General features: G+C 43.7%; 1 protein-coding gene across 1 annotated transcript in view; it reads right to left on the bottom strand.

The window, feature by feature from the left end:
• The window catches only part of LOC146796676 (uncharacterized), a 208,743-nt gene extending 197,417 nt beyond the window's left edge, over window positions 1–11,326 (bottom strand). The window contains exons 1-2 of the mRNA XM_085629355.1: window positions 11,196–11,326; window positions 2,886–2,985 (exon numbers count right to left, since the gene is read on the bottom strand). Of these exons, the coding sequence (XP_085485481.1) occupies window positions 2,886–2,943 (58 nt within the window). The 5' untranslated portion in view covers window positions 2,944–2,985; window positions 11,196–11,326. The remainder of the gene's footprint in view (window positions 1–2,885; window positions 2,986–11,195) is intronic.
• Window positions 11,327–24,501: the final 13,175 nt, after the last annotated feature.

Raw genomic sequence — 24,501 nt, 5'->3', positions numbered from 1 at the left:
CATATCCATCACACTGATGGTGTCACAGTGAACAATACAAGTGATGGATGATATGCTGAAATAATTCTCAGCCACTATCAATTACTTGGGTTGCATCCCACCATGCCCACCATGCCACCTCAGATTAGACCCAGCCATATGCAAATCAGTCTTGAGCCTGCTCCAATAGGAGCCGCAGCTGATTGGGACAGTGCAGAGGAGAGGACGAGTCGCAGTCATCTGAAGTCAGAACCAACCATGCCCTTAGGAAGCCACTCACGTGAGTCAAGCAGTGGCTGCCAGTCCAGAGGAGAGGACGAGTCGCAGTCATCTGAAGTCAGAACCAACCATGCCCTTAGGAAACCACTCACGTGAGTCAAGCAGTGGCTGCCAGTCCAGAGGAGAGGACGAGTCGCAGTCATCTGAAGTCAGTATCAGCCATGCCCTTAGGAAGCCACTCACGTGAGTCAAGCAGTGGCTGCCAGTCCAGAGGAGAGGACGAGTCGCAGTCATCTGAAGTCAGTATCAGCCATGCCCTTAGGAAGCCACTCACGTGAGTCAAGCAGTGGCTGCCAGTCCAGAGGAGAGGACGAGTCGCAGTCATCTGAAGTCAGAACCAACCATGCCCTTAGGAAGCCACTCACGTGAGTCAAGCAGTGGCTGCCAGTCCAGAGGAGAGGACGAGTCGCAATCATCTGAAGTCAGAACCAACCATGCCCTTAGGAAGCCACTCACGTGAGTCAAGCAGTGGCTGCCAGTCCAGAGGAGAGGACGAGTCGCAATCATCTGAAGTCAGTATCAGCCATGCCCTTAGGAAGCCACTCACGTGAGTCAAGCAGTGGCTGCCAGTCCAGAGGAGAGGACGAGTCGCAGTCATCTGAAGTCAGTACCAACCATGCCCTTAGGAAGCCACTCACGTGAGTCAAGCAGTGGCTGCCAGTCCAGAGGAGAGGACGAGTCGCAGTCATCTGAAGTCAGAACCAACCATGCCCTGAGGAAGCCACTCACGTGAGTCAAGCAGTGGCTGCCACCCCTGGACGGGAGCCGCATAGCCTGGCTCTTGAAACAGACACTTTTGTACGGGATGTTCATTTCTTTTGGTGTCTTCTCGCCTCACTTCAATTCAGCAGCACAAAGAAGTAGAGCACTAGAGCAGCATTTCAATAAACGATGTGCCTTTCCCCCTTAAATAGGCTTAGCTGCCAGACCGAACTCCTTGTTGGTTCTGAGGCAGCAGTAAGAATTGACCCACCAACATTGGGTCAGACTCACACACATGTGCAATGCAGCAGGAGTAGCCACATTTGGCGCACGGACATTGGACCCTGGTCATATTTTAAGGATGTCCACAAGAAAAGCGTGTGAGAACTTTGCATGGAGAAAGCTAGGACCTGACTATTCACCAGTGGTGTGGACGCCCTATCATCGTCAGACTATCTTCTGACATGAATATCTTGTCCCACATGTCTCCTACCATCACATCTCACCTCTGGTGGCTACCCAATTGGACAATATTCTTTAAATAAATGGTATTTCGTGCACTATATTTACATCAGACTATATTCAATATTTGTCTACGCGACTGCAAAGGCTGTAGTTGGACCACAAGGTCAGAGAACTCAAGATGACCTTGTCACAGTCCCTTCTGCCTTCACTATATGGGGTAGAAGATTATTCACTAAAGCGGTCAAGGCCTAGAATTCTTTTCTGGTGTCCCCGAGGCATGTGCCATCATTTAATAAATTCAGATCCTTTAATATTTTCAACTCGGTTCTTTAGACCGCTCTTTTTGTCTAAGTTCTCCTCTCGCTGATGATCAGTCAGAGCCTAGAGACGTCCCAGAAACGCCCTTTGCGTAAAGTGTGTTATGCGGGTATTTTACAACTAAAACCAACATCTATTTCATTCCACCTTGGTGGGTTGAGGCCAGAAGAGTAGTTTTCAAGCATTCCTTTTGTGTTAGGGTTGGACAGGAGTCCAGAACCCCCTCGCCCCGCCCCCGTAAGCGCCTGGATACTTTTATTTCTCCTCGTTTTTGCCTTTCCTCGGTGTGCTGCACTCTGCAGCCAGTGGCGGCTCCTCCGCTAAGGCAGAGGAGCGTCGCCTCGCTGAACAAAAGGAAAAATAAAATGATATCAACTATTGTTATTATCATTTTATTTTTCCTGTATACTTCCGTGGCTCACGGACGATGCGGGGTTGGCCGAGTAGGGAGAGGAGTGGTTTTCACTCATGAAGTGTGCACAACTGCTCGGCTGACCCTCATGGGCTGGCCAAACAGTCATGCGCACTTTGCATCTTCCTCACCAGGCTGCATTACACAGCCTGGTGAGGAACATGCAAAGCCTCCCATTCCCCGTCTGAGTGCCGAACCACAGCGCTCAGACCAATCAGAACGCTGCATGTTATGTTATGTTATATATACTTCTATAGCGCTCGACTCAACCGGGGGCATCTCAGCGCTTGACTAGAAATATTCCTGAGACTAAAAAAGAGGCAAGCAGTGTTATGATTGGCTATGGGGAGGCTGGGAGGGCGGGTGCTTCCTGCTGCTGGCCAGGAGTGCAGGAAGCTGTCGGAGGGACGGAGGACGAAAGAGAGGCGGCGCCCTTTTAAGGTAAGTGTTTTTTTTGTTTTCTTTTTCTGTCCACCCCCCGCCCCACCACCTGGGTCCGGTAGCAGCCCATACTGTTTGCAGCACACATAGAAAGAGCAAAGCGCCATTACAGATTGTTTATGTGCAGAAGGTATCCCTTCCTGCACATAAACAATCATTAAATAATGATGACTTGCTTCTTCTATGTGTGCTGCTGCCCATAAACAACATGAAAAGGTGGACAGTTACCAATACAACCAGCACTAAGTTCAGGAGAGTCGTTTTTCAGAGGGAGAACCAAATGACTTACCTAAAAAGAGGAGCGTGGTGAGGGCCGCGAGAATGGGCTGGCCGCCCTTCCCCCTCATTCTGTCCTGGGTGGAGGGCTCCTCCTGTGAGATGGGTCAGTCCTGCGGAAAAGACGACAGCCATTGTTATGCTTCCTGCAGCCATTACTTGCATCTTGAACATACGTCATCTGCTAAGCACTAGGTCTCACATTGTTACAGTACTGCATGGCAATGAGCATTAAGAGCATGCACGTCCAGGGTTATTATTTTTATATGGTTTATAAAAATATGAATATATTAAATCTATAAAGATCATGACAATTCACAATAATGGTTACAAACCTTTTTTTAAAGGTTGACTCGTCTGAGTGCATTAGTGCAATGTACTTCTAGAATGTTTTTTTAAAACTTTTTTATGTATTGTTCATAAACAAATATGAATATATTGAAACACAAAAAATAAATGGATTGAAATATTGTAAAAAGTTACAATTGCATGAATAATTTGCCAGAATTCAAGGGCACGGGAATACAGTACACCTCTATTATTGTTTGATTGTTTAGCTATTGCTAATTATAAGAAGTAAACATATTAAATGACATGACATTCGACAAAAATGTCTAGAACGTTTGTAAAAGGTTAGAATTGGATTCATAACATATAACACCGCCAGCTCATGAGAAAACAGGTACTCTCCGCATCGTTAACATTGTCAAAATGAAGAATTTGGTCAAACATTTCTCTTTGGAAGACACATTATTTTCACGATACAACATAAATTGAACCATTGGTATATATTTCAAGGCAATAGAAACTACAGACCCTACACCTGCCTAGAACTCAGAACCACACTCCAATGGCCCATGAGAGAAAGAGAGAGAGAGATGGCCGAATCGAAATTTCATGTGACATTCAAGAATTTGTTGGCTTTTCAGATTTCGGTAGATGCATTTGAAAGGTCAAGTAATGGGAGTGGTATTTCGCATTATTTGTAATTTTATATGCCTGTGATTCTGTGCTTGATTTGTAAAATATTGAGAGCCAGGGCCCAAGGTGCTACTCACCAGACCACTGCAGCTTGCATGACCCACCTCGTTTTTTACCTGCAGGTTTAAGTTCAAGTTTTATCATTTTTTTAAAGCTATATTACATAGTTTAATGCTGCACTAATGATCGCTGATTAAAAATACACAGACACAGCACCACCATGTGGGGGTTTCTCATAAATATGTAATTGTTTTTACAAATTAGTGCCTGTGCCAAGCACCGTAAAACGCCGGCACAAATTAAGCACTGCTGAAATTACACTATTACATCCCATTACGTAATTGAGATGTTGTTCGGGAACAAATTCCATTGTGGGAGCACAGAAACAATGCCAATGAACTGAAAGGCTATTGTTTGATTAATTCACGATTGTTTGCTATTTTTTAGAGCAAAATATGTCCTCGCCCTCCATTTCGGACATGAGGATATATTCCGGATTACAAAAATGCATAAAATGCCAAATCAGCAGTTTGCGTAATCTTGTGTCATTTTTCAGGAATCTCATGTCATTTCCACTCAGGAGATTCACCGGCGCCAACATTTTAGTGCTAATTTTCCTCTATTAAACAGTATCCTGTGTGTTTATGAAAATATATAAACACATGGAAAAGATGTACAACAAGTGCAGAATTTACGGTGGACATTACCACCATATTTAAAAATACATAACATTTCGCTTCCTCTAATCCATTTCTTACCACCCTCCTTGTCAGGGTCAGCTAACAAAGAACTAAAGAAACAAGCAAATTTGCTCTTCCCCACCATGAAGATCACCATATGCTGTATGTAGAACCTTTTTCATATTTTATGTCCTATGCTTGGGTTTGTGAGGCTCTTTATATACTTTCAAACCACATTCAGATGTTCTTCTTCAATGTTAAGGACTCTAAGAATTTTTAGCCACATCTTCTCTGAATCCTTGTTCAAGACACTTGGCGATGAGTTCCAGTATCTTCTCCAGGTCTTGTGGTTTCTGCAGTATATTACATGTGTCACACTGTCCACTTGCTCGCAACCACGGCAACCGCCTTGTTTGTTCTCATAGTCTTTTCAAGAATTAGTTTTTGTAGAAAGTGCACCACCCAGTTCTTGGACCTGCTAGTCTGGATCAGGGCAATTAAGATGTCCTCTTGAAAGGTGACGCCCGAATACTGCCCTTTTCAGTCCTAGGTGAACCTCATTGTTGGCATTGCCGTCCCTCCCAAGCCTGGGGCGCTTTTCTACTGTATCTGTCGCAGGGGCTCCGGTAACAGAGTACTCAACTGCGAGGATCCATCTGAACGTAGTATCTGCTTTACTAAGGCACCAATGCCCGCTTGATGTTTTTAGGGTACACGTTGGGGTGGGATACCCACTAGATATCGTAACTGCTGGTGGACTTGTAATACATCCCCCATTGGAAGTTTGAAAGGCCCACATGTGTTGAGTGCCCTTCAGATCCCCACACCACAAACTTTAAAATGCTTGTATGAGCTTTTTGGACATACTTACTGGGCCTCACATTTAAGAGATCTACAGCATTGTTCATATTTCCCATCAGAAATGTGCATGCATCAATGGCCTACTAATAATGATACGATACTATGCATGTAGGTCTTTTCTGCAAATTTTATAACAATCTGAGCAAATGTTTTATTCTTCCCATTTTAAGACCGCTCAACTTCACACAACGCCGTCCTGCTTATCTTTACCTACAAACTTCGTCTACTTGGAGATATGCCACAGTGTGTCAACTTTCTTGTTGGTTGTATTTTATGATGGAAAGAATTTTTTTTATTGTTCTTGATTAGCATTGGGTATTGTTTTTTAAAGAAATTCTCTGTTTCTTGAATTATATGTTTGTGTACTAAGAGTTTACAATGTAATGCACTGCACTTTTCTGATTGTATTATGAAATCAAATAAAGTATTGAAATGGAATGATACGAGTGATATATTTTCTGGTCTAAATATCAAATAGCCCTACAACATGAGAGCTGGCCAGTGCTATAAACCTTGGGGAAAGCTTTACAAAATGCTAAGCTGGGCATGCAGAACTTTTCTGCTGAAAAGCTTTCCAGTGGAATATTAACTTCATGACATCCTCTAGATATGTTTAAGTCTTTTGTTGAGTGTAAATTTTCCACAATCTCAGTATTGAATTTGTTGATTGAATTTGTTGCCACAATCATAGGGCTATGAATAAAACCACAAGAATTGACACACGTAGTACCTTTTCCGTGACTAGGTCTGCAGCAACAACAGACTACCTTTCTCCTGACACTCGGAGATCATCTTCTTTCTGCAAACCACCCGGCTTGGTTAAACAAATATTTTCTTGTATTAGGTTCAGTTTCTGAAGACTTTAACCCATCTATGCCCATTGCGTTATAGCCTTGAAAAAGCACCAGGCCTGCATGCAGCATGGGGCGAAACACGTGTCGACTGGTCACTGTTTCCAAAATCTTGCAACGAGCCAACAATGTTTGAAGATCACAAAAAGATACAAGGTTAATAAAAGTTAAATATAATAACATGTTGACTTTTGTTCTCAATATACTCAGAATGACCCAAATTGAAATTTGACAGTTAGATTTGTATATCATATATGACTAACTTATTCTCTTGATTGTATTCCTGGGTAGTGTGTGGTCGGTTTATTATAACAGGAAGAATATTTACTAATTTTCTTATCATTATTCTCGATCACTTAATTGACCCGAGCATGTTGAGCTGCGCCCATGGGGCTTGGTTGCTTCATGGACTAAGTTGGTAGCCTTGCTCTGGGGCAGCAGTGATGGCCATTTTTAGTACACCCAGTCGGTATCAAATGATGAACTAATGATTATTGCTGGATCATAAAAACATATTAAAAAAGTCCTTCCCAGATTCCATAGTGTCAGTTTGTCCACCTGCTGAATGGGAACCATTCCAAGAATAGACTCACTTTGTGATGTGAGCTCTAGATGTTTCATACCTGAGATGACATGGGTGTGACATGATGTGACTTAGTGCATCTACCAGGATATGGCACCCTTGAAAAGATTTCAAGGAGCAGCCGAACCAAAGATCACGCCTTCATGATTTAGTCATCAATTAAAACAAAAGACGACCCCGTCTTCACGAGAAGTGAGGATCCGCTTCCGGGAACCGCAAACCAACGCTTGAGTCACCGCTGCACTAGAAGATAGCCAAGGTCACACTGTGTGACATGCATGTTTTTTGTCACACACAGGAACACTCGTGAAAATGACAGTTGTTACCTTTTCGTTCTTACTTAGAGTATATACATATAACCAAAAGAGTAAGTAGTGAGTAAAATGAAAGTATAAAACTCTTCAAACAAATAAATAAATAAAAACGGAAGGAGTCCCACTCAGGGTCAGGTTATGCGCCAAAGAGGAGTGCTTAGAACCAGGGGTGTCTAATATAAGGTGGACCGGATCCAGGGTAGAATTTGGGGATGTCTACATAGGATACATTTTGCACTCAATAAAACTCCATAGAGCTAGTTTCCTAAATCAGATTAGCCTGAAAATGTAGCACGGATCCGGCCCTCCTGGACGCGCTTTGAACACCCCTAGCTTAGACCCTTTGAAGAAATTGTGAGCCCGGGAACAGCGAGACGGGGGAAGGGACATCATTTGAGTGATTAATGTGCATTTGTTTACGCGATGGTAAAGGGTATATTTTTGTCTGCCTGAAGGAAGGAGGACAAGGGTCAGGCGAACAGAGCTGGGTGGGTCTTTCCAGTGGCTCAATGACAGGTCTGTGAGCTGTGGGATACATTTCAAACAACGCGATAATACCTAACACTTCACCACAACCGTGATTAGCAATAATAAAGGTACAAAAAAGGAACTTACTTAACCACAAAAACGCTGTGTTGCTTTTCAGGAATAAACCACGAAAGACAACACTTCACAGCTCTCCATTAACCCTTAGAGCTTCCCTGCCGCCCCTATTCTGGCTGCTTTTGGAGTCCATTTTCCAGTGCATACCCTTGAATTCCCTTCTCTATCACATCCCTCACTTACGGCCTCTCTCCACACCAAGCCAGTGTTCACTTTTTTATTTTCAGAACTTTAATTTTAAAATGTGTGCAAACATTGTTTCTCAGGACATTGACATTTCTAGCCCAAAAAATAATTCACGCAGTTTTTTTTTATTTGCTACAATTGTTTAATTCTATTTCTTACTTGATATTTCATCAGCTCCATCCCTCTCTTAGAGAAGACAGGCTTCGCTATATTATATTGTATTATTTTACTAAGCACACCCTCGCACCACGAACTGAGCTGTTTTAAGTCTCTGTCCAAATCGTGTCTCATTCAAGGAATCCCACAAACATAGCAATCTAGGGGTTTTATTTCAATTACTTATTTTTATTAAGCAAAAGATCTACACACATGGCATGGGACTGATTGTTCCATTAGATGGGCTCCAAGAAGCGTACCTCTGTTTTGCCACAACACCCAAGAATCAGGTCCATGAAGAGATCCCCAGAGGTTCCTCAAAGCCCCCAAGTCTTCTGTCTTATTGTTCTATCAGCTGCCCCACTTCTGGTCCTGTTTACTCCTCTCATCAGGTATCTGAGATGTACAAGTGATCTCTGTGTTGCACCATTTTTGTATTCCCGCCGTTCAGTGAAGGCCCCCTATGTCGAGGCCGTGATATAGACAGTGGGCCCTTAGCACTGAGGTCACCGCATACCATACAGAGGGGTTCCCACACCATCTGGCTGTTGTCCAGCATCTTCTAATGCCATGCCAGGCCCATGGTAAGGTGAAGGTCCATCCTGAACCCGCCTCATTCCGGAGGTGCTGCCGGGCTCCGCGCTGTCTGTAAACGCCCAAGGAGATCTTTGTCAAGAAAAGATCATGGCGGCTATAATGGTCAGGTCTGGTGGTGTTACCTGTAACTTAAACCGTAGCTCGCTGGCAAGGAGGCAGGCATAGAAGGCCACCATGAAGGTTCTGCTGTTTGGTGGTCTTCACCGCTGCGGGAGGATTGAGGTGGAGCCCTGGAGCAGAAGATCAGAAGATGAATCCTCCGCTTTATAAAGGAAAGCTTTTGAGAGGTCTTTGGTCCCATCCCTCACTTTTTGGGATCGAATCCATTGGTCCAACCACTGAAGTCATCATCGTGGCAGAAAAGTATTCCATCTACCTCCTTGCGCTCTCTCGATCAGTGCTTATCCAAGCCCCTACAATCCCTAAATGTCTCACATTTTAACCCTCTACGCTCTCTCCATCAGGGTCTACCCATTACTGCCACATCGGGCAGGTGATGTGTCATGGCAGGTGGGCTTTAGACCGAAGGAGGAAACAGGATCATCTCTAAGTAAGATTACCAGTCCATAATCCTAGGAAAGTGGATTTATCGACTTGTTCGACCAGCTATGTGATCTGACAAACCTAAGATAACTTAGAAAGAGGCTAACCTGAAATAGTGAGAAGTGTATGCATTAAATGAACATGTGTTTCTTCATGCAAGCTTTTTTAGTATTAGCGGTAATTCTGGGGCATATTATCAAGCACGGCGATAAAATTATCGCCGCTTTAGCGGCAGAAAACTGCTGCTAAAGCTGCGATAATAGGTTTGATAATATGCCTGTGAGAATTCCAATAGAAGCCCATGTTGACACCAGAACATGTGATAATTTTAACGCCGTTTCTTGATAATATGCCCCTCTGTTTGGCCGCCTAAGCAGAGAGGCCAGTGATTGCATGAGCATTAAGTATGCAGTGTTTTCACCCGCCCGTGAAGGTTTCATGCACCATCAGACGCAGTGTGAGGAAACTGGTACCGCCTTGGAGGACCTGAAATTCTTGTACTCTCACCTCGGCACCTTGCACCAACACCGATTCCGCACCCTCGATTCACCAACGGGCCTTGAGGCGATTCAGATGCTGGTATGCGCTATATGATCACCCGCACGTCCTCTGGGGTGACAGACACACGGACACCTACTGGACTTCCAACCCCACGCCCAGATCAGGAGCAGGGACCCCGAGACCTCGGTGGCAGCCCGCTGGGGTGAGTGCACATTGGGGTTTAAATTAATACAGATCAAAACAATGTTAACAAGACTGTTGTGTAAGTTCTGCAGCGAACTCTCTCTCCTGGCACGAGCTTTCAAGGCGTGCTTTTCTACGGGCGTGGTGTTGTAAAAGCTACAGCGCCACGCGGACTTCATTCATTCCCTTTCAACTGCGCAATCTCTAAATTATAACTTGTTTTACACAGCTCGACTTCTCAGGGTGCCCCGGGGCCGTCTAATAACGAGCAAATGGAACGACACAGGGTTGGACCAGTCCTGTGGGAATGCAGCCCTGTGACCTACGGATCACTCAAAGATCTCTGCAGAGCCAGCATTAACCTACTGGACTATCTTCCAAATGATCCCTTCGGGTGGAAGGAGCACGCCCCCGTGCACAGTGCACGCAGACCTATTTCGGGAGATACATCCGGGCCCTCTGCCACTTGCAATTCATTTCCAATTATTTCTTGTGAAACAATCACAGAGGACAAAGGGATCCCAAGCGATTCCTGAAAAGACGTCTGCGAAGCTATAAAACTATTGTGTCCTAGAAAACAGACACGACTCCATGCACGGTTAATTTCACACCTGTGGCATAGGTTTAGGAGTTGGGATTCCTCCCTCCAATCTCTGTGCTCGCACTAGGATTCCAATAAATCTTATTGGCTGCTCCGACTTCCTTATTCGCCCTTAGAAATTAAAAACAAAACCGCCAACTCAACTAACCAAAGGTGCTACTTTTTCCCAAAAATCAGAGAAGCGTCTAAAATGTGAGGCGTGAAAATGTCCGACTGCTCCCAAAAAAGGAAAGATTAACCAAAGCTCACGGGTGCACTCCCAGAAAAACAAGAATATATTCTGGGTTGTGTTCGGTCAGCCGTGTTTTCACTGCATCTGCTTTCTTTGTGCCACCCACGGTGGCTCTTTCCAGAATGCATAACTTCAAATATAGCCAGCAATGAAAAAGCAATTAATACCCACATTGTAATTTAATGACAAAGTTACATAATCCTACGTGAACATTAAGATTACAAACATTAAACACTATGAAATATACAAAGATTTGTGGTACGTCTGTTTTATTTTGTGGTCGTGTTTTGTTAATCATACTAATGATTTATGAATATAGTTTGCAAAAAAAGTTTGTAAATTAATTTATGGGATTTGTAGTGCAATAAACTCAAACATAATCCGAACAAGGCTGAAATAAAATATTAGTTTGGCAGAGCTGAAATGTATTTGGCTCGTCCATTGAACTTACTGTGCGTGTCAGGTGTCAAGGCAAGGTCTGGGCTCTGAAGATGTTCTGCAGCAGGAACCGGTGGAGTGAGCGAGGGACCGCGCGACAACCTTTTATACCCTTCTCAGAATCACCAGCTGGGCCTGGCCGGATGGAATGCGGTACAGGGACATTTTGACTCTGACATCAATCCTCAGCCTGTGCTGAGAATCAACCAATCAGGCGCTGTATGCAAATGACACCCAGAACAGATGACATTCACTCAGCACCAGTGCCAACAATGTGGATCAGTGATTCTCAGTCTGTGGTTCGGGGACCATGGGGGTCCCCGAAACATACTTAGGGGGTCCGCAGCTGCTGAGAAAAATAAATAATGTTGAGACACAATAATAAAGTGTGTCCATACAAAAAAACTAAATGTACAACTGACATTTTTAAATCTTTCTGAAAATGGGAAGGAATTTAAAATTGGAAGCTGAAAATTAAGTTAATATTCTCAGATTGATATGTGGGAGCAGTGCAAGTGCATCAAAATTGAATTTACAAAAGCTCCAACCTTCCCATTAAAATGTAGATAAAAAAAAAAATTGTTCGATGGAGGACTGGGAGAGGAATCTCGACTGGTGTATGTTTAGGGAAAAGACAGTGTACTTAGCAAGAGGGTGCCCTAGGAAGTGGTCACTGGTTTGGAGCCCGTGGAATACCAGTAGAGGGGAAATATGCACACCTCCTCAAACTGTTGACCATGATGACCCTAGTTTGCCGTAATGTTCCACTCATATGTATGATTTGTATATCCTTCCAATTATGCACGTTGTAAAATATACACTGCTTGACTCCTCTGTAATGTACCAATCTTCGGTTACTGTTCAATAAAAAGAATGATTAAAAAAAAAAAAAAGAAAAAAAAATTGTTTGTGACTTAATAAAATATTTATGGCCTGATTGCATTCTTGGCGGATGGGATACTCCGTCACAAATGTGACGAATATCCTGTCCGCCGTATTATAAGTTCCATTATATCTTATGGAACTTGTAATACGGCGGACGGGATATCCGTCACGTTTGTGACGGAGTAGCCCATCCACCAAGATCGTAATCAGTCCCTTAAACATTTGTGCATTTGTTTGATGTAAGCTTAATTCTGTGTTTTTTGTGTATTGTTTTGAGGTTTAAATCATTGAAAATGCTTGGACTGGGGTCCTCAGCTTCCAGTAATGACTTAGCGGGGGGTCCCAAGATTCGAATAATGATTGAGTGGGGGTCCACGGGTTCCAGTAATGATTAAGTAGGGGTCCACAAAAGTCAAAAGGTTAACAACCACTGATGTAGAACACAATTTTTATACCCTTGTGAAGCTTGCATAAAGATTTTTACAAAATGGCTACAAGGGAGAAAAGTCATGTACCATATTTGTTGCTCTGCCAATCATCTAAGGAACGGGACTAATAACATTTCTGCGACTTTTAAAGCTATAACAAAATTACATAAAATTTGAGACAAAAGCAGGCTGCTCTTTTTCATACTATGAATATTGCACAATCAATTCAAACTTACTTTGTTTTAAAAAAAAAAAAAAAGTTTATTCAAGGACCAGACCTTTCCTTTGTTAAAAACAATAAAGTGATTTATAAGTACTATTGTTTTCTAACAATTTTACAACGTTTTCCTAATCCCTTTTCTCCTTATTTGCCTGGTGGAAAAATGCTTTATATATCATAGACTTGCGAATAAACATTTTACACCACTACGTATTGCACACCAAGCCTAAAGCATTTTTTTGTAAGTATTGCAAGTTTTATGTATTCTGGTGGATGGAATCTTTTTAAAAAAAATATATTTCTGCAAGTCAGAAGATCATGTAGCAAAAAAAAAAAGAAAAGATTTTTGCCTGCAGGGGCCTGGAAAGCACCCAGGCTTAAAGCGCATAATTGTAACACAATCATGGAAGCACAGGTAAATCGCAACATATACAAAACAAAGTATAACATATGAATGAAACTCCTGAACCAGAGATAACAATGACACATTGAGTTACAGATAACACAATAGAAAATTGCCTAAAAATAAAGAAAATTAGCTGGAACGACTCATGATCAGATTATAGAGACTTGCTTATCAGATCCACAGAGTGTTATGGATCATATCCCAGCCGACTAATTTGCCCAGTGCAAGAATTAAATTATGGATACCCATTAAATCGTGCCCAGATTCGATCCAATCTTTTAATAGAGCGTACACCCCTTGCTTTGGCCACGACTAGCTCAGACTCAAATATCTATCGGATAGCAGCCCACCACTCAACTACTCTAGGGGCTGAAGGAGAGATCCATGCTCTAGCTATACAAAGCCTGGCCAAAACGACTATTCGTCAGCAGCCGTCTCAGACCAATGTCGACTCCCGTGTTATAACCAACACAATCTCCTTAGAGGAAAGTTGTACATTGTATCCAAGGAGTTGGGTCACCCACACCCAAAATTCTTGCAGGTTAGGCCAGGTGAATAGCATGTGCAAAATATCTGCTGCATAACACCCACACTTGGGGCACTTGGTCTTCTTACCCCTAGAACCCGCCCCCCCACTTAACAATTCTGCTCGGTGTATAGTACAACATGCAACTTGTCTTGAATTGTTGCTGCTTTAGATTAACAGAGTGAACCGAGCCATTGATTGTCTCTTAGAATTTCTGAGGCAAGAATTTCATCAGAGAGCACCTTACTCCATTTAGCCGCAAGAGCGGGACCATTATTGGCTCTGTATTGGCAGCGCCCTAAGTAAATAGTGCTAATTAACGATTTCCTAGGTGTATTATGAAAACAGGAAAGCAAATCAGAGCCACCCATACCGGCTACAAGCCTACATTCACACATAAATTATTCCCTCCTCTGCAGATATTGGAAAAGAAATGGTGAGGGAGATCATAGGAGATCTGGAGCACAGAAAATGTGCAAAATATATTGAGGTCATAGAGTTGTCCCACAGTCTCCACTTCATAGCACCCCCAAGTTTTACCCGCTGCATCATGGAATATGGTCAGAAATGCTGGGTTGTCCCACAAGAGCACATCTGGATGTATCAGCGGAAAAGGAGTTTTTAGCACATATTTCCCGCCATATACTGACACTGTCCATAGTAAACGTAACCTTAAAACGTTTAAAATAACTGGAATCTCTACATTTGTATGAAAATAGCTTATGATCTGACCCTAGTGTCAATCGATACCCGTAAGCTGAGGGGTCAGGGTCACCGCGTACTAACAAATTACGAAGGTGACCTGCTAATGACGCCCAAAAATAAAGTTTGAAGTTGAGAAGCTGTACCACACATTGCCCCTAAGGGAATTTTAAAAGTCTTATTACATGTCTAGCCCATCTATATCCCCAAATGAAGCTTCCTATAACACCTTGTAAGCATTTAAAAAATAGACTGGGGACCCATGGGGGATAGCCCGGAATAAATATAAAAACTTAGGCAAATCGTTCGTTTTAATGATATTGTACCAACCTATGACGCTAATCGAGAGCTTGTTCCAGAGCCGTAGTTTGTTGGCGACTGAGAGTAAAGGGGTTCATAGTTCATTGACAACTTCCCTAACCTTATTTGAACCTCAAGATATGTTGTTGTTGAACAAACCTCAGGAATCAGGACTTTCTGTTTAAAATTAAGGAGAACTTTGGTCTTAGATATGTTTAGGTTGTAACTGGAGAATATTCCAAAACTATCAGCCTCTTTAATAATATTTTTCAAGGCCACGGACGGTTTGGATGAAAAGATGGCACGTCATCAGCGTATGCTGGGATTTTAAGTTCAAGATCCCCTAAGATCATGGGCTGCATTTGACCATTCCTAGACAGAGACCGCAAAAATGGCTCTAAATAAATTAAAGCGGCGATAGGGGACAATCCTCTCAAGTATCGTGATGGAGCTCAAAGGGTATTTAAGATACCCCAGTGTACACTAATTAAGTTCTAGGTTTCCTATAAAGTGACTTAACCTACTTACGGATGCGGTCCCCTACCCAAAAGCTGCCTTCTTAGCCCAAAGTGCATCCCATGCAACACAGTCAAACGCCTTCTCGGCATCTAAAAGTATCATCCCTACTCGCTGGCCAAGTTTTCCCACTACATCAAATTAGCCAACAGCAGTATTGACATGGCACGTATTGTCCCTACCAGGTATAAAACCATACTGCGGTGGCGATACCAAATCCGACATGAGAGGAGCAAGTCGGACAGCAAGAATTTTTTCAAACACTTTTGCATCAGCATATGAGGCAATGTGAGCCCCGCTCATCTGATGGCTTGCCTTGATATAGGAAGACTATAATATTCATCATAATCCATGTCCAGGCACTTCACCATAGCATCAATCTGCTGAATAACATCAAGAAAAGCTGAAAGAATAGTATATTTCAATATTTTGTTGAATTCAAGTGGAATAGTATCTGTTCCTGCCACCTTACGGCATGGCAAAGCTACGACAGCTGCATCAATGTCGCTAATAGTAATAACCTGTTGCAGTGTGCTAGCTTGGGGCTCCCTCAAGTAGGGAGTCTACAATCCTGAGCATATTGCATACATTCGAAAGAGTTAAACCCTTGGGGCTGGCTATAGAATTATTGATAAAAAAAAAAAAAACAAGAGAGAACTGTTTCGTAACATCCTTAGGGTGAGTGTATACTGCGCCATCACTACCTTTGCTAGAATGGATTACACCTCTGGACTTTCTTTCAGGGACTTGGGGCCATATTATCAAGAAAGGCGCAAACATAGAAGCCCAGGTTTGATGTCCTTGACACCAGAACCTGGGCTTCTATGGGAATTCTCAAGGGCATATTTCAAACCCCTTATCGCCGCTTTAGCGGCAGTTTCCTGCTGCTAAAGCTGCGATAATGTTATCGCCATTCTTGATAATATGGCCCTTGTTGAGCAAGTGCTCGTCCCATCTTTTTCCCGTATTCATATTGAAGGGCCTGGTTCTTAGCGTAACCAGCCGCAATCTTTTTGTTAAGGTCCTGCCCTGAAAGGGACTGTTTTTCAATCAAATTGTGATACAAAGATATGTTCCTCCGCTCCCCCAATAACTATAGCATGAGCATGCATGAGCCCCAACTGCATAATAAGGTGACCAGGCATCCGGTTTTTCCAGGACGGTCCCCGTTTTCCACTAGCTGTCCCGGCAGAATTCAGGAAATTTAGCTCATGTCCTGGTTTTTAGAGAAGATCGACTGAAACCAGCAGAAGGTGTTTTTTTATGTTTTACAAAGCAGGGATAGTTAGCAGTTGTTTCAAGTAAGCAATTTAATTAACAGGCAAGCCACTGGGTTTAAAAATTGCATTTTATGTATGTTCTAACTGCCTGTTTTGTAATTCTCTGCTGAGGAGCGCAGAGCGCTGTCATTCTGTGCGCTTGCTTGAAGTAAAATTGTAGTCCTGCTTCTATTCTTGTGAAATGTCCCGGTTTTTGGCTTTAAAATTCTGGTCACCCTACTTACAGAGCAACCTAGGGGTCTCATTGTCCTTGTTTCTCCTGAAAATTAACTGCAACGTGGTCCCTCTAATAAATGCCTTCATTGCATCCCATACCACCGAAGGGGAAGCTGTACCCACATTTGTTTTAAAAAAAATTCTGACAGTGAGCAGGACATTCACTTGTAATATTTTATGTTTGATAGGAAATTATGGGGGAACAAAAACTGACGCTGTGCTGGTCTAGCTGCTTGAAAACTAAGGAGCAATAGGATGGGGTTAGGATCAGAAGTGATCCCAGGGCAAACTTCCATTTGGCCTCCAGAAACAAACTTCCACTAGCAAAAAACATATCTATCCTACAATAGGGTCTGTGCGGAGAGGAATAGAATGTGTACCCTGGCATAGTCGGATGGAGTGCCCTCCAAACATCTCTCAGCCCACACAGCAGAGCGAATTCAAGAATAGATGCCCTTGTTTTCACCATGTTGGGAGAGGCAGAGTGATTTGTGGAATCAATAATATAGTCCATGACGCAATTAACATCACCCATTATAAGTAACCCCTCAGACCAGTCCAGATGTTCAAAACCAAGCATATTCAAGAGCTCAGGCTCATCTAGATTTGGCCCATAAACTGTACAGAACACATATTTAATGCCACACAACAGCAATTGAGCAATCACCCACCCCCCAGGGTCGGCTGCTGCAGTTTTCAATATTTTAAGTTCTAATGGCCTCAGGGAAAAACTCCGCTGCACTACGCGGATCGGATTTGTCTGCACTCCGCGGAGCACAGAGTGCAGAAAACCTTGCAAACTCTGCGAACAGAGTGGAGTTCACCGCCCAGGACTAGATTATTGGTTGCACTGCTGAACTGAGCTGGGAGCAGAGGCAGTCCAGCCGTGATCAGCGGCTGGCGGTGATTTAATGAGGAGAGAGAAAGCTCACAGTCGTGGGATCAGCCCGCCATCTTCTTTCTTCTTAGTCCCAGGTGGAAGGAGTCACATGGCTTTTAAACCACAGACTGCATTTTTTTAAAGTCCGAATTCACCCTGACTCACAAACCATCTCTCCTATGTGAATCTGGGTGCAGTCACTCCTCTCATCAGTTAAAACCTCTCTTTTGTGTCTGCCCACTGACTTTGCTACCATATGTTGGACATATGGAAAACACTTGCTCTATTGTGTTTTTCAGAGAGCCGGGAGCTGTAACATGTTTGCCTTTGTCCTCCTCCCCCATGAAGCATGAGCCAAGCCACAGAATTTAACACTGATGAGCCAAAAATTCACAATGAGATTCTTGAGCCTCAGGGTAACAGGTGCGTTTAAGACTGTGTATAATTTTCTTTTTGCTCAGGCACGGTTGGTGAAAATGTGAAAATTCTGGCCTACTTGTAGTAAAAGATTTTTTTTCTGGCTACGCTAGCCCTGCCTTCCATGAGCTTTTCTGTTCTGGGATGTCCATGGGGTGATATCCTGAAGAAGCCAATGGCAGTGGAAAAGGCTGAGCCTTCTCCTTGAACACTGTTGGGTGCTATGGAAAGCAGCTTGAGCAATTCATGTGGTAATAAAATGAAGGGCGCAAGTGGGCAGAGACAATCATAGTTTGGCCAGACTGGGAAATACTGTGGATGGGCTAGATGATGGGGCACAGCTCATACTTATGTGCCATTGTGTAAAGCATACAACTGGAGTAAGGTTTCTCCATACATGGCAATGAGTGCCTCAGTACCCCCTCTCTAAAGAGTCGAGTGCATATGTATGCTTCATTGTGAAACATTTGCATTTGCCATATGTATCTCACACTTTACAAATGTGGCTATTTATCAGTGCCTAATTTGAGCCGGTGGTTGCAGGAGATACCCACCTGCACTTAATTTTGGGGACCAACAATTACTTTTCCTCATCAAAGTTTGACCTGGTGCAAGAGAGAGAAAAACAGAAAAGTAGAAAAGTGTTAGACCTGGCATCCTTGTTGTAGTTCTCCCCTACCTTTTTGCCTTTAACCGTCCTGTAATCCTGGCTTTAGGACTCTACACACTTTACCTCTGCTAATGTGCTTGTGCTCTCTCCTTTAAACATAGTAGACCTGGTTTACACCCAGTTGGCATATTTAGTTTACTTTAAAGTCCCTAGTAAAGTCCCTAGTAAAGCAGTACTACATGTACCCAGGGCCTGTAAATTAAATGCTACTAGTGGGCCTGCAACAGTGGTTGTGCCACCCACTTAGGTAGCCTTTTAAACCTGTCTCAGGCGTATTACAGAAATGTAAACAATAAACCTGTCTCAGGTATGCCATTGTGTGTGTTCAGTTTTATACTGCCATTTGGGCCAGGCAAAGTAAACCTTTTGCCAGGCCGAAACCTTCCTTTTAAAAACATCCCTAGGTTAGTCCAGGAACAGCCCACAGCACAGGGTGCAGTGTATTTAAAAAGTAGGACATGTACTTTTAAGTTTTACCTGTCCTGGTAGTGAAAAAACTCCTACATTCGTTTTCACTACTACAAGGCCTACCTCTCTCATAGGACACACCATAGCAAAATCAACACAGTCTCATCTGCCTGCTTCCACACCCTTTGCATGCTCCACAAGATCTTTAAGTTGCTCCCAGTCAACACCAGAAAGACCGCCACGCAGGTCTTCGTCACCAGCAGGCTGGCCTACAGGAACATTCTCTACGTATGTATCACTGCACACCTCCTGAAGAGACTCCAGACAATTCAAAACTCACCGGCAAGACTCATCCTTGACTTCCCTAGAAGGACTCACATCACCCTACCGCTAGAAACTACATTGGCTCCCAATCTAGAAGAGATTCCAGTTCAATATGCTGACCCACGCCTACAAGGCCTTGCACAATGAAGGACCAGCATACATCAATAAATGCCTGACCCTCCACCAACCGACCAGACACCTTCAATCGGCTTCCCTCTCCCTTGTAGACACCCCGTAGAGCCGTCAAACCAACAGCAAAGGACACTCCTTCTCGCCCTGGTGGCCCAAGGCTTAGAACAACCTTACTCTGCAGCTAAGGACCACTCCATTGCTCCAGCAATTCGGGAAATAACTTAAGACCTGGATGTTTGAATGAACTAACCAGCGAGCAGCAGCCAACATCTCCAGCGCCTCAAGACCATTATGGGTGATTTGCCATGTTTTATTAATGTTTGATTGATTGAAAATGGCACCATTGGAAAGTTGGCATTTTCTTGTCCTAACCATTTGGTGCCTGCAGCCTGATCCTGGGTCACAGGACTGGGTGTTGCTGCCAGTTGATCTTTGTGTATTGCTCCCAGACAGTCAGGCAAAGGGAAGATAGGTGTTGGCACGATGGGCCACTCTACGTTAACGAGGCGGAGCAACTGCCACCGACCACACTCTCACATCACAAAGGCTCTGCCTGAGCATCCTCACAAAGCGTTTGACACTGGTCGTTTACAACCCCAGACAAGCTAGTGCCAGGACAGGGAGTAAGGGGATGCCTGACAGCCGCGGTCGGTAGTAGGAGTAACGGCAGGGCGGTGACGTGGGGAGGGGGAGGGGCAGGGTGGGGGGTAGTAAACTATGGATTACGGAGGTTTACAGGTAAATTAACATATACATTAATAAAACGAATTTCGTTGCATGCACTGCATCCCCAAATGCGATGCTGTGCACGCAACAAAATTCGTTTTTATTAATTTATATGTTAATTTACCTGTAAACCTCCGTAATCCATAGTTTACTACCCCCCACCCTGCCCCTCCCCCTCCCCACGTCACCGCCCTGCAGTTACTCCTACTACCAACCGCGGCTGATGCCTGACCCCTCGGGGGGGAGGAAACCTCTAGAGCTTTCTCTACTTTAAAGTGGGCACCAGGTAAAAAATATTGGACTTCAGATCCCAACTCTTCAGTACACTTCTGGACCTGGGGATTCTGCCAGGAAGGACTGCTGTGTGCTGAAGGGCTGCCACTCTGCTGGACTGCTGCTCTGAAGGACTGCTGCCCTTCTGTGCTGAGCTGCTGCCTGCTGCCCTGTTGCATGGATGAGAAGGTCTGGACCTGCATCTCTAAACCATGCACCCCAGAGTGACTCCAAGGGCTAGTTGGCTGGCCTCCTAATCACAAGCCTCAGGACAGAACAGGCTTCCAACAACCTTGAACCCAGCACCTGGAATCTGTGAGTCCTGCCCTCCCTAGTGGTGTCACCCCAGTCCTGTACCCTTGGAAGGGTACCTGAAGATGCTCTGCCAGCCCATCTGTGGAGTCAGAAGAACCAACACCCCTACTCCTTGACGTGGTACATCACCTCTGCTCCTCAACGCATCTCCCTTGGAACTGATTTATCGCCTCCGCTGTGCGGATTTCCTAGATGCAAGGACTTCACATCACCCAACGCAGCCCATCAGAACCACTTCCACATGACCCATCTCCCTGCAAAGACATTACCTTTCCCAACGCAGTCAATCAGAATTGCCGTGGTGCGACACATCTCAACGCAAGGACATCGCATTTTGCAGTTCCCCGGAACAGCCACCGCAAAGCGCATCTCCCTGCCAGAACCTCAAATCGCATCTGTTGCGCTCCTCAACGTGAGACCCCGCATCTCTTTGCCATCAGGATAAAGGTACTGTGTTCAGCAACCTATGTGGATTCCTGTAGCCGACCCACCCTCCATCGCGGTTGGCCTGAACTTGTGGCTTTGGACCGGTCTGGCTCGACCTGATAATCACAGTTGGCACTTGGTGCTTTTTGGCGCTATTTTCACTGAAATCTTTCGACTTGCATATCTCCAGTTCTACTGATTGGATTTTTGTCGTTTTAGACTTTAATAATTTATTAAATTTTACTCTATTTTTCTAAATTGATGTGGGATTTTTTGTGTTTTGTGTTTTCACTTTATTACTGTTTGAAGTGTTGCATACATACATTACACATTGCCTCTAAGATAAGCCTGACTGCTCTGTATCAAGGTACCAGGGAGTTGAGTACAGGTTAATTTGGGGTTTACTTTTGACTTCACCCTGACAAGGTTTGTGGTTGCTGCTTCAGTGGGGCTTCACCCCCATTCAACCATTGACCCAATTTTTTACAGAAAGGAAGAGGAGAAAAGATGGAAAGACGGTAACCAAAAGGAGAAATTAGAGATGTGCAAGAACCTCCAAGAGTATAATAAAGGCGCAGGGAATGTATGGTGGTGGAAGAAAGAGGCATGAGGTGGATTAAAGGACTGATCACATATGAAACTTTCTTACGCAACGCCACATCCTCTCCATTCTGTGAACAAGCTCAGTGTGGGTCCCGACACAACAACTTTGTCAGAAACATTTGCAGGATGGGCTATGTTGCTTGAGAATTCCTTTTTAATTTCTTTGCACCACAAATACTTTAAATACAATCAACCAATAAGAGGAAAGTATATCTCCATTACTCGTGCACCCAGCTTTCCGCAAACTATCTAGGCAACTAAGGGTCCTTTTTATAGTCTGGCGGGCAATAGTCTGCCACTCAGGGTGGCAATGGATATTATGTCTGCTACCCAGATGGACTACAATTCATCAGACTGAGACATCACCACCAGCTGAGCAGTGATCTTTGTATCTTTTAAGGAACCGCCATCATGGCAGTTTGTCTGTAGATTCATTAAGTCCGCTCTACAACCGCCGTCATTTTCGGTGGCAGTCCACCAAACATTTTGTTTTTCAAAAACAAACTCCCAAAGTGGGTGTTGGTTTTTAAAAACAAATACCTAATGACTGTCACATGCAAGGAGTTTACCCCTGGGTGTTGGGGTCATTATTTTAATTTTTCTGTTCATTACCACCAGGTTTTCCCTGGATGTGACAAACAGAAAGAAAGGACATGAAACTGCCCCACCCTAAGTGCTCTGATGCAGTGGCGTAACACAGGCTTCCCCAGCCCCCGTGGTGTGGGGGGTCCAAGCTCCAGGTGGCCCTCCCAGCACAGTACTCTGGCCAGAGACCTATTGATTGAGTCCGGAGACGGGCCCTCCATGTACCTTGCAGGGGGGCCCGCTCAAGTTTTGTTACGCCAGTGGTCTGGCGCTGTTACTCTGATGGCTAGCACTCCGTCAGGCAAAATAAATGTTCCGTCACTGAGCCAGCGAGCATCGTCTACTGAAAGTTGACGGTCAGCCCGACTAAATATGGCGGGCGAACTGAGAGTTTGGCACAGAGGGTGCTCTCTCACATTTGTGATAGAGTAACAGGTCCACCTTATTCTAAATTGGGCCTTAAAGTGCAAAGCAGTTAGAGAATGGATGTATTGATTTTTGCATGGATAGGCAGAGATGGATAGAGGTGGGTGAACGGTTGCATGGGTGATTCAGTGGTGGAGAGGATGGCTGGATGACTGGGTGTATTTCTGGTCAGAAGGTGGTGTACATCCTTTATAATAATAGCAGCCTACACTGCTTGTCTGCCTCTAACACACAATTGTTTGGTATCTTTGTTGGTTGGGGTTTCGGTCTCCTTTTTTATTTTATCTCCAGGGAGCTGTGCCAAGGTGGGTTGTACAGATTTTGATATTCTAAAACGACACTAAAGGCTAATCGAAAACAATGTTGTAATACGCGTGTATTTGTTATTGTAGGAGTATCATTTGGATAGCCTAGAAAAAGTTTGCGATTGATGAAAACGTTATCTCGCTGAAAATTTAATATCCTAGCATTCTCCAAAAACAGTGATGCATAAAAAAAAAGCAAAATAGAGAATGCTCTTTACTGGTGATTTCAATGTGCTGTATAATTACATGCTTTTGAACATACATGGACTGTTGTCTTGATTAAATGTATATTAGGTGTGCTATCTACATCGTTTAAAATTGGTCCCTTTTTGTATACTTGGGTGTTATACCCTTTCCTACTAGGTATAACTTATCTTTTAGGACGTGATTTTATGTGTACTATTGCTGGTCAGTGTACGTCTATTACCTTTACTACAATCTCTGCATAAAGAAAATTATAATAGTAATTAATAACGGTTACGGTGTGGACAGCAGAAACTATTGAATCATTCAGCTATCTACATCATTTAAAATTGGTCCCTTTTTGTTTAGGTAGGTGTTACACTATTTCCTACTAGGTATAACTTATCTTGTAGGAGGGGAGTTTATGTGTAGTATTGCTGATAGGTGTACGTTTATTATCTTTACTCCAATGTCTGCATGATGAAAATAAAAATAGTAATTAATACAATTTACAGCTGTTTGGGCAGCAGAAACTATCGACTCATTCAGCTTGCCCGGTGGCTGTTACAAGTCCATAAATTTACCGTCCGAGTCCTGATCCTAGGTCGCTTGGTTGTCGCTGCGGAACCCCTGCACACAGTGTCAATATCTCTGTGTTGGAGGGTTGCCTGCTGTTTACTTTTCTTACCCAGTGGTAAATGGCAGGTTTGTCTGACTCCCACACTAACAGATAGGAGAAGGGTTTCCCTCTGGAAATTTAGTATGCTGGAGACCCATACACACATTTTATAACCAATTTGTAAATTGCGGCGCTTTACCCAAATGAGAACTGCTAGTGATGTGAAGCAATGAATCTAGGAAAGTATGGGAGGATGTTTTTATAGCCTGTATCTCTCTACCACACATGATCACTTTAGGCTACTAAAATTCACAGAATTTGATGCATCAGAGCAAATTAGTCAATGCAATACACAGAATTGAATCGAATAATCTGATCAACCCAAATTAACATACTGTGCTGTAGAATAAGGAATTAAAAACAGGCCCTTCTGGTTATCTTCATCCTGTACATGGCATTTCTGGTATTTTAGGGAGGAAACATTGCAGCCTTAAGTTGGCCTGTTCTGCCTTGGGAGGTTTTCTAAAAGGCACTAATAATAATATACA

Source organism: Triturus cristatus, chromosome 10 (genome assembly GCF_964204655.1).
Source record: "Triturus cristatus chromosome 10, aTriCri1.1, whole genome shotgun sequence".
Taxonomy (NCBI): Eukaryota; Metazoa; Chordata; class Amphibia; order Caudata; family Salamandridae; genus Triturus; species Triturus cristatus.
Note: the sequence above shows the minus strand (reverse complement) of the source record. Positions and strands in the feature narration are given on the sequence as shown.